The sequence below is a fragment of the Setaria italica genome, chromosome III (assembly GCF_000263155.2).
Source record: "Setaria italica strain Yugu1 chromosome III, Setaria_italica_v2.0, whole genome shotgun sequence".
Taxonomy (NCBI): Eukaryota; Viridiplantae; Streptophyta; class Magnoliopsida; order Poales; family Poaceae; genus Setaria; species Setaria italica.
In genome coordinates, this window is record NC_028452.1 from 26,805,360 (window position 1) to 26,818,018 (window position 12,659).

The window sequence follows — 12,659 nt, forward strand, 5'->3', positions numbered from 1 at the left end:
CAGGCGAGGATGCATGCATCGTGGTTACACAAAAAAGGTTCATTAGAATAATCCTTGGACAAACAATAGAGCTGCTGCTTATCTTTACCTATTATTAAAGCAAGTAACGCCTCTGCCCGGATTTTCGTACGTCGTGGTAATTTTGCAGAAAAACCCTTGATGTTTTGTGTAATCAACCCGCAGTCCAATTGTCAAGAGACGGGGCCTCGGGTGGAAAAAGGAGGGAAGGGAGGGGGTTAGGGGAAAAAGCTTCTCTTTCTTCGGGGGATTGGGCGCGCCCCCACGCAGCCCCTGGGCGCGGCGCGACCCGGCGGCGCGTCGCCGACCCGGCGGCGCGTCGCCGACCCGACCGCGCCGCCCTCCACATCCCGCGCCGACCGAGCCGCCCCTCCCCGCGCCGCCCCCTCCCCAGCCTTGGCCCCGGCCGCCCGCCTCGGCCGGGGGAGAGGGAGGAGGAGCCGGGGAGAGAGAGAGAGAGAGAGAGAGAGAGAGAGAGAGAAGAGGAGGTGGGGACCGGAGGGAGGAGGAGAGGAGGCCTGTGGGCGCGCCGCCCGCCCGCCCGCCCGCGCTCGAGTTCCTCCGCTCCTTCGAGCAGCACCGCCGCAGGGCCTCCTCATCGATCCCGTGCGAAGCGTGGAGCTCCTCCTGTGATTCTATCGATCTCCCGCGTGGTGCAAGCTTTCCCGCCAGGCTCCCCGCCAATCTCCAATCCATATCTCGCCTCACTTCTCCCTTCCAATCTCATCGCGAGTGGCCGGTGGCTATGGTAGGTCTCTGCGGCGTTGCCGGCGTAGGCCGCACAGCAGCGCCGTTCGATGGCGGGCCTAGAGAAGAATGGCCGGCGGCCCCTGCAAACGGACGGCTTCTTCACCGAGAGGTCTAACTCACGCGTCACCACATCAGGGATTCGTGAACCTGAAATCTTCACCATGACAGCCTCCGCCAAGTGCAGCATGTTGGCAGCCACGGAGGTCAATCCTCTTCCACAAATCCTAGGTAATTTCCCTCTCGTTCAGTTTGTGCATCAGTAGAAAACAAATCCCAATCAAGGTGTTGTTTGGGTTGCTTGATTGCTTAATTGGATAGCTGAGATGCCCTGCTCGTCAGATTTATGGGCTGGCCGGGTATAGGGTCAAGTAGATCCGGTTCACAAATGTAAGGTTAGTCAGATTGATTAAACTGAAAAACCTATGTTTCTTTTTATTCATGAAGTAGTGCAGACAAATTTGGCACTAGCTATTATCTGGTGTAGATGCTAGCCTGTCAGTATTATCAGTAGTTATCATCTTCCTATTTCACCATTCAGATGTTTTATTCAGTAAATATTATTTTGTCATTTTCACTCCCTGTTTTTGTCCAATTGGTAATTATATGTCAGTTAAATCTGGTGCTTGAAAATTTTACTTGTGAACATATTATTAAATATTGCCGTCCATTTTCAGGAGGCAAGGTGCCAGTAAAAGGGATGATGGAAGGCTTCAGAAGATGGAAGGCGCTATGTAGGAAATAAGAAGATGAAAATTTGAGTGGCAGTGGATTTTTTAAGTTTGTCAGGTTGCATATTTTGGTCATTTATCGCTTTAATTTGGGTGAGAAACTGCTTAATGATGAGTTCTACATTGGACTGCGGCAAAAACGTGCAACTGGCAAGGTATGTAGTTGCGACAAGATTGCAGGAAGTAAGGAGTTGGCAAAATATCAGGCACTTGAGGCCTTACATGTGCATTTTCCTTAATGGCAGGAATATCATGAGCTTATAGAAGAATTCATGAGCGCTGTGGTGCAAATCTACGGTGAGAAAGTCCTCATTCAGGTGAGTCAGAGACTTTCAGTGTACTATTGTTGCTATGTCAGATCAATTTACTCTTATCACAAAATGTAACCGTTTTTTTTTTTTTACAGTTTGAGGACTTTGCCAATCATAATGATTTTGATCTGCTTGAAAAATATAGCAAGAGCCATCTTGTTTTCAATGATGATATCCAGGTAAATGGAACCAAACAATGATATTTTTCTTTTTTACTATTACCAGGTGTGATCCTTAATTGAGTCATCACCATCATCCAGTCTGTTGCCTTTTATGGTTGTACCAATATGGAAATATGAATGATTGCAGGGCACAGCACCAGTGGTCCTTGCAGGTTTGTTAGCATCACTCAAGGTGGTTGGTGGGACCCTAGCAGAGCACACTTATTTGTTCCTTGGTGCTGGGGAGGTTAGTGATACTGTGATAGCCTCATAGCTTATCTTGGTGGATTTTTTTTTTCCCTTTGCCGTCAAACTGTTGAAATATATCCGTTGAATTGAAATTGTTCCCATCAATGAGATTCTTCATTTTAGAGACACGGAAGAAAAGATTCTGATTATGTATTTGACTGCAGGCTGGAACTGGCATAGCAGAACTCATTGCTCTTCAGATTTCAAAACAGGTAACAGGGCGGGCATTTAACCAGGTTTTGGGGTGTGTGAGTGTGTTTGGATCTCTGTATGACTCTATCTTCTCCAATTAATATAATGATATGCAGCTTTCCTGCGTGTTTGAAAAAAAAAGAATGCTTAGACCAACTGTGATAGTGCCATGAGACATACGTCACAAAAGCAAGGATTCACAGTGGTGTAACTGATGTCTGTTGCATTTGCTTCTCAGTTTTGCAATAAAAAACAATCATTACATTAAACATGGTGTATGCTCTACCGGGTAAATAATTCCCTTTTCCTTGCAGGTGAAGGTAAAAAAATTTATGGTAGATGTCAGGTCCATCAACAGCCTTGATACATGTCCAAGTCATGAGCTTTCTCAAGACAATAATCTTAATGAAACTTCACAAGCGCGACAGGATTTGGCAGAAGGTAGTCATTGTCTTTCAAAAGGAAGTTCTCACCAGTGGTGAAATGAGAAGCCATTGTTGGACTTGTTGCTTGTGAGGTATGCCAGCCATTCTGGATGTCGCAATTCATATTGTATTTAGGCTACGAAAGAATCTAAAGCTGTTTGATGGTGTAGTTGTTTTTCCTTTTCAAAAACTCACGTTGTGTCAATTCCTCTCCATTTTCAGTGCATTATTTTTCATGTGTTATTTTGGACAAAGTTAGACTCTTCAAATTCTGAGTACCATAACTGAATATCCATTACAAATTGGTCTTTCTATTAGCACAATCGTTATCCTGAACTATTCTGAACCTTCCAAGAATGCTGATGGTTGGTTGGAGAAATTGCTTTCGTTACTATTGTACTTTTATACGCTATCTAAAATGTTACCCAGCAAGGGTAGCAGTAGTCCCTCAGTAGCAACTCATGCATTTTTCCTTTTTGTTTCAAGGTTTATTAAACCGATAGTTTAGAATGTTAGGTCTGTTCCAGTAGCAACTCATGCATTTTTCCTTTTTGTTTCAAGGTTTATTAAACCGATAGTTTAGAATGTTAGGTCTGTGGTGGAACACATAGTTTGTGCCACTAGATTGATTTAGCAATGCTATTTGAGATGCCATTTTTTTTCTGTTTCTGTTTTTCTCACTGCTTGACCTTGAAAAAATGGTGTTTTCTTTATGTTGATGAATACTCCTCAATTTGTTTCTCTTGGTTTCTTATAATGCTGGCGTTCCCTTTGTTGCTATTATCTACTTCATATCCTATATCCTATGGAATCTAATTTCATTGTTTTATTTGCGTGCTTTCTTACGTAGACTGTTCGCCGCCCGCTCCCACTGAATTGTGCTAGGCAGGCCGGCCGCTCGACCGGCCGTGCTCTGTTAAGCCTGGTATTGCTGCGAGTGACGACGCCGCGTGGCCGCAACGCCGACGCGTGCGAGCTTCGCCGTAGCTCTCCAGCTGCCGCGCTTCGCTCGGCCCGCCATTGGATTTGTGTAGGAGCCGCGCTCGCAGCGGTGCCACCACCGTTGCTCAGCCACACTGCTACGCTCGCTGGATTGGAGAAGCCGAGAGAGAAAGATGAGAAGATCAGAAGAAGAGAAGGGGAAGAGAAGCTGCCTCCTTTCCCTCTCAACGTCATGCTCAAGCTCACCGGCGGAGCTCGGGAGCTCGGGAGTGTTGACTGGTGACCCGAGCCACCACCTCCTAGCAGGAAGCGCATGCTTTGCTAGCTCCGGGATATGAGGGAAAAATAAGCAATGGTGAAAAGAGGAAGAAACGAGTAGGATGAGAGAAACGAGGAGAGGAGGTGGTCTGTGCGAGATAAGCTCTAGCACTACGCAACGTCAGTTGGAAAGAAATGGGCAAGCGCTTTGAACTCGCTCAGAACATAATCTCTATCTCTACCTAATATTAAAGCAAGTAAGACTTTTGCCAAAAAAAAATTCGTCACTTGTCAGAGAGCTCCCGCGCCGCCTCGGCCCTGGCCGCCTACCACGGCCGCGCTCGAGCCGCGCCGCCCGGCCTCGGCCCGGGCGGCGCGACGCGGGCGGACGGGGTTGGGGAGGCAGCTCTGGTGCGTCCGGACGGTGTCATTAGTTTGAAAAACACAATTGATCTTTTACCGTAGCAACGCACGGGCATTTTGCTAGTGAAAGGAAAAATAAAAGAAAGAATATTTCCTGTTCACGTATGCTCCCGTGTAGACATGTAGGGATGTAGGAATCTGCTAGCCGCATCCTTCGAGCGCTCACGAAGCCGGTGTAGAGAAAATCCTATGCGGCCGTGAATATAGCTCGGGTACAGCGAACGTGTCAACGACGGCTGCGGCAGTCGTGTCTCTGCGAGGGGCGTGCGTGACAGCGCATGATGACGTCGGACGACACTCGACTGTAGGGAGAGGGCCGATCCGTAAGTCATCGCCATGTAGATCGGCGGTAGGAAATATCCCAACTACTAGCTTTTACTTTTAGATGCATGTGCACGTACATGGTTTGTTGCTTGATTCACATACATGCATGTGGACGCGTTGATCTCCGGGTCCTGCTTCTTGCTGACTCCAAAGATCAGCTGCTCATAGCAGTACGCCGGTACATTTAGATTAGATGGATTCCTGGACCTTCGGCGAGGACTAACTACTGCTCCGTCTGCACGATTCGCACGGCCTGCCGTTGGTCTGGACGTGACTTTGTGGTTGGTGCCCGATGCACCAGGGCACCTCACGGTTTGCGGCGCTACGGCCTTCCTCTGCCTGCGTCGTCGTCGGTGCTCCTTTTGCTTCCTGATGATGGGCACTCGCCTCCTGACGATGGGCATTGGCCTACTATTGATGGGATGATGAGCGTTGATGTTTGCACGACGACCCTTAGGACCTCCGTGATAGATGAGGTTTTGCTTGTACTTTAGTTCCTGAGATCAAATCCTTCGTGGAGCATTTTTTTTGATAGAATATATTATTCAGAAATGCGTGGAGCATTTTGTCTATTGCAACCATTTTTTGTATATTGCAAGACTTTTAGGCCGTTGCATCAGAGGTAGTCTATAGCAACACAAAAAAATCATGGCAATATTAACATGATATTACGTCCATTTAGGATTGTAGTTGCAATAAGTACCTAACAATTGCAACGCCACAGAAGATTATTACAACCCAGAAAACCGTAGCAATAGGAACATGCTATTGCATCCATTCGGAATTCTTGTTGCAATAACCACCTAGCAATTGCAACACCATGGAAGATTATTGCAACCCAGAACAACAATGGCAATAGTTACAAGCAAAAGCAACCAAATCCAATATAGTTGCAATAACACCAAGTAATTGCAACAAAAATCAATACTAATGCAATGGCAATAATGCCAACTAATTGCAACACAATTCTTAAATGGTTGCAGTAGCACATGCCTATTGCAACGACAAACCACACATACTGCAACACATTTAGTCTGTTGCATTATAGGCACATATTGCAACCATTTTATGGAAAGGTTGCAATACGACCCTCCTATGGCAACCAAATTAGTGGTGTTGCAATCATGTGGCGTGGCATTAGAGGTGGATCCTTGTAGTGTCAGGTCGGCGATTTCCTCCAACAGCTGCTTCACCTGCACCATCTCTGTGGAGGTCGGCTGGTTTGACCACTCTAGCATTGTTATGGTTGCATATCCATGGCGGGGTGGCAACTCGGGCTTCTGATTGGCAATGATGAACCATTCCTTATGCCACCCTTTGTTCGACTCTTTAAGCTTCAAATAATCAAAATATTCATGGACTCTCTTCGTCCGCAGCAAAAATTCACATCCCCCAATCACTCGTGGCTTCCCCTTGGTCAACACAGTTTTCAATTGATATAGATACTTCCACATATTGAAATGGGGGGAATGCCCAAGTACGCCTCACAAAGGTCGATAAAATCTGCGATATCAAGAATGGAGTTGGGGTTCAAGTGTACAAACTCGATTTTGTAGTAGTTCAACAATCTGTGGATGAAGTCCCCACAAGGGATCCTAAATCTACGCTCTAAGAAAGATGCGAAGACCACCGTTTCCATCTTGTCCTCATTAGAGAATTCCTACTCGGTGGTCGCCTTCCATTCGAGCAGCGCCTTAGGTCTCAGGAGACCCCAGTCGACGAGCACCTCGATGCGCTCCTCCGTCATCATGGAGTTTACCCAGACTGAGGTTGGATCTGGTGCTAGTTCTTGGGCCATTTCCTCGATTTCTATCCCTCACGATTTGGATCTGGTGGTCGCTAGGGTTTTGGTTCGCATACGACAACACGGTAGCGACAAATTTAACTCTAGGCAGCGGCAGCAGTGGTGGATGCAACGGCGTGCCCTAAGGCTTTCAAGCGCGGCGGCGGCTGCGCTTGGGAGTGAGATGGAATGCAAGTGAAAATGGAGACCGCGCCTCTTTGGCTTTTGAAGATGACGGCGTGACCTAGCGATGGAATCTGCGGGTTTTTCGTTATTGCGGCGCACGTGCTGGACGGAGTCTGCGGGTTTTCTGTTATGTTTTTCACAGCATGCCTTCATGGCTCCGTTAGTCCTCATGATCACACTCAGGGGCTGGGCACCTATTTCAAGTCGGTGTGCCTCAGTGGCTCCGCCAATCCTTGCGCTCACGCTCGGGGGCTAGGCGCCTATTTCAGGTCGGCGTGCCTCCGTGGCTCCGCTAGTCCTCGTGCTCACGCTCGAGGGCTGGGTGCCTATTTCAGGTCGGCGTGCCTCTGTGGCTCTGCCAGTCCTTGCACTGACACTCAGGGGTTGGGTGTCTATTTCTGGTTGGCGTGCCTCTATGGCACCGCCAGTCGTGACGCTCAGGGGTTGGGTGCCTCTGCGGCTCTGCCAGTCCTCGCGCTTGGGTGCTAGGCATCTATTTATGGTCGGCGTGCCTCTGCGGCTCCGCCAGTCCTCGCGCTCGGGGGATGGGTGCCTATTTCTAGTCGGCGTGCTTCTGCGGCTCCGCCAGTCCTCGTACATATAAATTTGTTCATGCTACATTATGCTTTTGACCATTGGACTGATTATTTTAATCGATTCAATGTCGGGGGCTACTTCATATGGAGTGCGTCTTGCGACGCCCTCCATGTCCTTCATTTTGACCTACTGGATGCCCGACATCCATCAACTCGGTGCTCGACTTTGCTCTGTGCGTATGGCTCTGCGTTCGCTCGAATTTTCTTCTTTTTTGAGCACTGTGCAGCCTCTCTGTCACTATGACGCCATCGCAGCTTCAGCCGACCACATTCCAAGCTTCACTGCGATGTCCTCATGTTCCTGTTCGCCTACATATCGCTCAGGGGCTTGAGGGATATCAGTACCCCATGGGTCCCCTCCGACCAGGATACTGGCCGGCCCTGGCAAGTGGGCCTGCCCGACCAGAACGTGCGGGCTAAGGACATGAAGATACTTAGAGAATAAGTCAAGGAGGCCGGGCGATTCAAATCAGCCCGGATATTGTGGGATACTTGTTATAATCCGACTCGGGTTATTTTCCATGTAACAACCGACTAGATTAGATTCAAACCGACTTGTAACCCTAGGTCGTCAACATATATAAGGTGGCCAAGGGCGCCTTCTGAGGGCATCCTATCTATTCTTCGCACTCGCGCAAAGCAATACAAACCAACAAAACACAGGACGTAGCGTGTTACTCTCCGGAGGCCTGAACCTATCTAAACCTTCGTGTTCTTGTGATTACCTTCGAGTTCTTGATCTTGCAATCCTCCCTACCTATAAATCTACCACTTAGGTAACCCCTGGTGGACTGCTAGGCTACTAAATTCGATAGGTTGTGTGCACGACGGGTGTCACGGGATAAGCTCGACGTGTGCATGTGTACAAATCGCTGAACTGTCCAGCAAAAAACACAAGACATTCATGCGAGATTTTGAGTCATAGGTTCCCTTTTGAATGTGAGTTAAATGAAAGAAAGATGTTGCCACCGTTCATCTGGAGAAAGAGATTAATTGTTGTCATTATGTTATCAGACACACGGTGCAGGATGTCATGACTAGTCCAACTCATCAGTGGTGCATGGTTGAAAAGGTCTACCAAGGGCATGGATTGCATGCCAAAGAAGCCTGAAAAACGTGAACTGGTCGATGCGACTAGGCTTAGGCGGAATACGGCGGACCAAATACCGCCAAAGGGTAGGAATCAAGTCTAGTAACAGGCGTTCATGACTGCCACTATAGGGATGTGTCGATTCAAGACTGGTAACGGGCATTCATGACTGCCACTATAGGGATGTGTCGATTCAAGACTAAAACCAGTCCTCTCTCCTCTTCCCACTGAATAGCCCTAGTAGATCTGTGGCGGCGGCAACAAGTGTGACCTCGGCAACGCCGTCAAGCTGGACTAGCGACGGGCTTCCTCGGCGACGTGCTTGAAGCTACGAGATGGTTCGAGGTCATTGCTCTGTCGACTTCCTCGAGGCTGTCACCAGCGGCTGCCATGCTCGACTACATGTGAAGAAGACCAACGAAGAGGTGCATGCCCGGGCTGCTCCATCGAGGCTGCATTCAGCAACTCCTTCTCTTCTGTATTGCTAAATTCAATTATTAGATTTCTTCACCATGCTCTTTGGCTTCAATATTGTACTCGCCTGCTTTGGTGAATGTGGATCTGCTGTACCCTATTGCGAGAGTTGGTAAAAATTACTGCTCCACTAGATCCCCTTTATCTTTCACCTTTTCCGATAACTATTTTTATGCCATGTAAAATTATTTATGTTGTTTGTAGAACTTAATAGATGAAATTATTAGATTGCTTCCCCATATTGTTTGGCTTTCACTATTGTAGTTAGATTGGGGAATGTGGATTTGTTGTACCGTATTGGTAGAGTTGGTGAAAAATTACTGCTCCAGTAGATCCCCTTTATCTTTCACCTTTTCCAAGAATTATTTTTTTTGCTATGTCAAATTGTTTATGTGGTTTGTACAACTTAATAGATGAAATTGCTTCAGTTTGCAGATGATCTCAACCTTTGCACATGTTCTTGTTCTTGTTTATTTGTTCGCTCTTAATTTATAATTAAACAAATACATCAACTGAAGTTTTTTGTAGAACTTAATAGATGGAATTGTTTCAGTTTGCAGATGATCTCAACCATTGCCACATGTTCTTATGCTTGGTTATTTGTCCGTTCTTAATTTATACTTAAACAAATGCATCAACTGAAGTTTGACTATATCCTATTTGAGCCGGCCAAAGGGTCAACATCTGTAGTCGCTCCTGTTAAGTCCATCTCCAGGGTAACAAACTAACCACATGATCATTATTGATGTTCCTTATTTCCTCTATTTAAATCAATTACAAGATCACAATCTAATTTCGGATCCACTGTTGCTAGATGGAAGTTCTCAAATCAATGTTGCTTCTTGCTGAAAAAAAAACCGGATGAGACAGCGGAGCACTCAAGAAGCTCTACCAAATCCTTGTGCAACAGTGTTGATAGGGAGCAAGTTGACACCGACAAACAAGATGGGGTACAACTTTGACAATGGTTTGTTGCTGACCAGCAAGAGTTAGCTACCTTGAAGAAGAAGACGGAAGAATCAGAATCAACTCTCAAATTGCAATCAGCCGAGATTGAGAACTTGAAGAAGGTAACAAAAGATAGTGAAGCACTCCTTCATCGATTGCTAACCTATACAAGAGGAAAATGTTAAGATCAATGCTCTACTTTATCTCTTGAGATTATGACATGGAGGCAGCTTTGTTAATCTCTATTATTTGTGAGACAGTTATCTTTTAATACTTTGTGATATGTGATGAACAATATGGTAGTGGTTGTCTCGATTGGGAACAATAATTTGTTTTCTTGTATACATAAATATATGTGTTCTAGTTATTTTTTTACCAACCACATCGGAATTGAAATGAAATAAATTATTTATTAGGCCCGATTGGTTAAATTTATGTTTGTCTTAAGTGGGCTTAGCCCACATATAATTGGGCCAAAAGTCAATTTCATTCATAAATCAAGACTAAAAGGGTCCCAAACAATTTGCACAACTTTTGGGCTCGACCCAACAACAAATGGGCCTACCGGAATCAATTTTGGACTATCTGAATAACATTGTCCTGTGGGAACAAATTTGGGCTCAACCCAATAACAAATAGGCCTACCGGAATCAATTTTGGGCTATCTAAACAACATTAGCCTATGAGAACAATTTTCGGCTCAACCCAACAACAAATGGGACAAATCCATTCTATGATGAAACAATGAGTCACAATTGTCATGCCACATCAAATTTTGTCCATCGTGGCAAAATAGTAGGAACCGATTTATGACATTTTTGTTTGATGATTCGTAGGCGTCATAATCTTAGTGATGTAGCGAACTAAGGAACATCACTAGTCGCTGTTTATGACACTCTATGAAGGGTTTTCATCACTCCCTCGTCATAAATCACGGTTTATGACACTTTTTGGTTCGTCATAGGTCGGAAGATTTCTTGTCGGGAAGATGCGGAAGCTATGAGCTCACCTCTCACAGAGTGCAGAACCAAGTAGATCGCCTAGCACAACCACTAAACAATGCATGTAAGATGAAGAGCCGATGAGCAAAGATCTTAGGAGCACACCCATTTATTGAAGCACCATGACTGATCAACAATGCAGTGCTCCTTCTCTCAGCTCATGCCTCACAGGATTACAATAGCCATGAAAATACGTAGGATGCTCAGAATATGTGCCTACACTGATCAGGAATCCTGCCACAAGTATAGGGTGGAATATGCAGGCTTTCATTCAAGGGTAGGCATGCGAAATATTCGGCGGGTACACGAGTGCGCTTTGGTCAGTATAAAAGGAAGAAAAATCCTGACATCCATATGAGTTAAAAAAATAGATGCGTATGCATTATAGTTGGAGAAAGCAGTTGTTCCCCTTTGTGGTCAGCGATTAGCAACACACCCAGGTTCACTGAAGGGTGGGCCTCTTCCATATATTCGTCTTCTGCCTATGTTGTATGCAAGATGAAACACACCTAGCTTCGCTAACAAATGGGTCCGATAAGAGCGTACAATCTTGTTAGTGACCCTGCAGCAAGTGCAGCTTACCAAATTTTTATTTCGCGCCCAGAAACTTGAAAGTGGGATCTTCAAATTCTGTATTCCCTCGCCTCCCCCCAAATAATAAAAACATGGCTACCATAGTGCCCCTCCAAACTCCCATCTTGTATTTCCAAAATCAGCACTCTCCTCTTTGCTAGCTATAAACTCCAACTAGATCTACAGTGGCAGCTGACCTTGGTGGCTGCGGCATACCTCAGCGGCGGTGGCAAACTCCATGGGTGCCGGGCATCAAGGTGCGGCATGGTCTACGGCACTCTTGGAGGAACATCTCAGTGTCCTTGCAGCGGCTACGCCCATGCTTGCGCAACTGAGCAGTTGAGTGAGGATGTCGCGCAAGCACCGGTTACCCCGTCCAACCATGCACCACTGCATCTTCGAGATCCACAAGTGACAATCTCATTTCTTTTCTCTGTAGTCCCCTCCAATTTTCTGGATCTAAATTTGCTTCAACGGAGAGCACTCTGCTCAATTTTATTTTTGTTTGGAGCGGAGCCTAGTTACGCCTAGATTTGGCCACGGCCCCTATGCTGCTAGAGTATTTCTTTAGCAAAAAGTAAATTTCTCGGTGTATTGTGTTAGATTTTAGATCCTCCTCTTACCTTGGCCGCTCTAGATCTATCTGCAAGGCTGACATCTGCATTTGTATGGTCACGGTACATTATGTTCCTTATATATAAGACAACTAACCAAATACTTATTATGCAGGTCCTAGTACCACGTTCCTACATTACTAAAATTCAATCATATGCCGTGGTATGTAACTAAACAAGTGATTATCTTGCTCATGTATTCTTTACTTTATTCAGTTTCTTTGTTTAAGATTGAAGTTTGTCTTCTACTCCTTTCATTTGTAGGCTAAAATGTTGCAGTACCAAATTTTGGTCCTCATGATTTGCAGTCAAGTCTCTTCCTTGATTATGTGGCCGTGCAGCCAGCCTCAGCTACAAGCTCAAGATTTGAAGTTTCTTTGGGAGGGCTACAAGAAGTTGCAGAACTAAGACAACAAGTTGTTGAATAGGAGCAAATGTTGAGTGACTTGAAGATGAAGGCACAAGCTTCAGATGCAGCAATGAAAATGCAGTCTAATGAGATTGAGAGTTTGAAGAAAGCAGTAAGAGAAACTGAGTACCTCCTTCATCAACTGCTAAACTTCAAAGGGTAAGGTCAATGGGTATCTTAGGCATCTGCTCATGTCCTCCTAGC

The 12,659-nt window shown here is 45.9% G+C and overlaps 1 protein-coding gene across 3 annotated transcripts; it reads left to right on the forward strand.

Annotated features, from left to right (window-relative positions):
• The first annotated feature begins 519 nt into the window (after positions 1-519).
• On the forward strand, positions 520-10,240 carry LOC101774849 (NADP-dependent malic enzyme, chloroplastic). Of its 3 annotated transcripts, XR_002677052.1 has the most exons (9): positions 520-996; positions 1,443-1,651; positions 1,742-1,813; positions 1,903-1,986; positions 2,117-2,215; positions 2,382-2,429; positions 2,724-2,926; positions 9,464-9,626; positions 9,725-10,240. XR_002677052.1 is itself a non-coding variant. In XM_022825398.1 (8 exons), the coding sequence occupies exons 3-7, from the start codon at positions 1,769-1,771 to the stop codon at positions 2,889-2,891; spliced, it is 444 nt and encodes a 147-aa protein (XP_022681133.1). In that variant the 5' UTR covers positions 527-996; positions 1,443-1,651; positions 1,742-1,768; the 3' UTR covers positions 2,892-2,926; positions 9,725-10,240. The 3 variants fall into 3 exon arrangements, 2 of the variants coding, with proteins under 2 accessions (XP_022681133.1, XP_022681132.1); XM_022825398.1 differs by lacking the exon at positions 9,464-9,626 and having other exon boundaries at positions 527-996; XM_022825397.1 differs by lacking the exons at positions 9,464-9,626; positions 9,725-10,240 and adding an exon at positions 3,685-4,269 and having other exon boundaries at positions 527-996.
• The last annotated feature ends 2,419 nt before the right edge of the window (positions 10,241-12,659 follow it).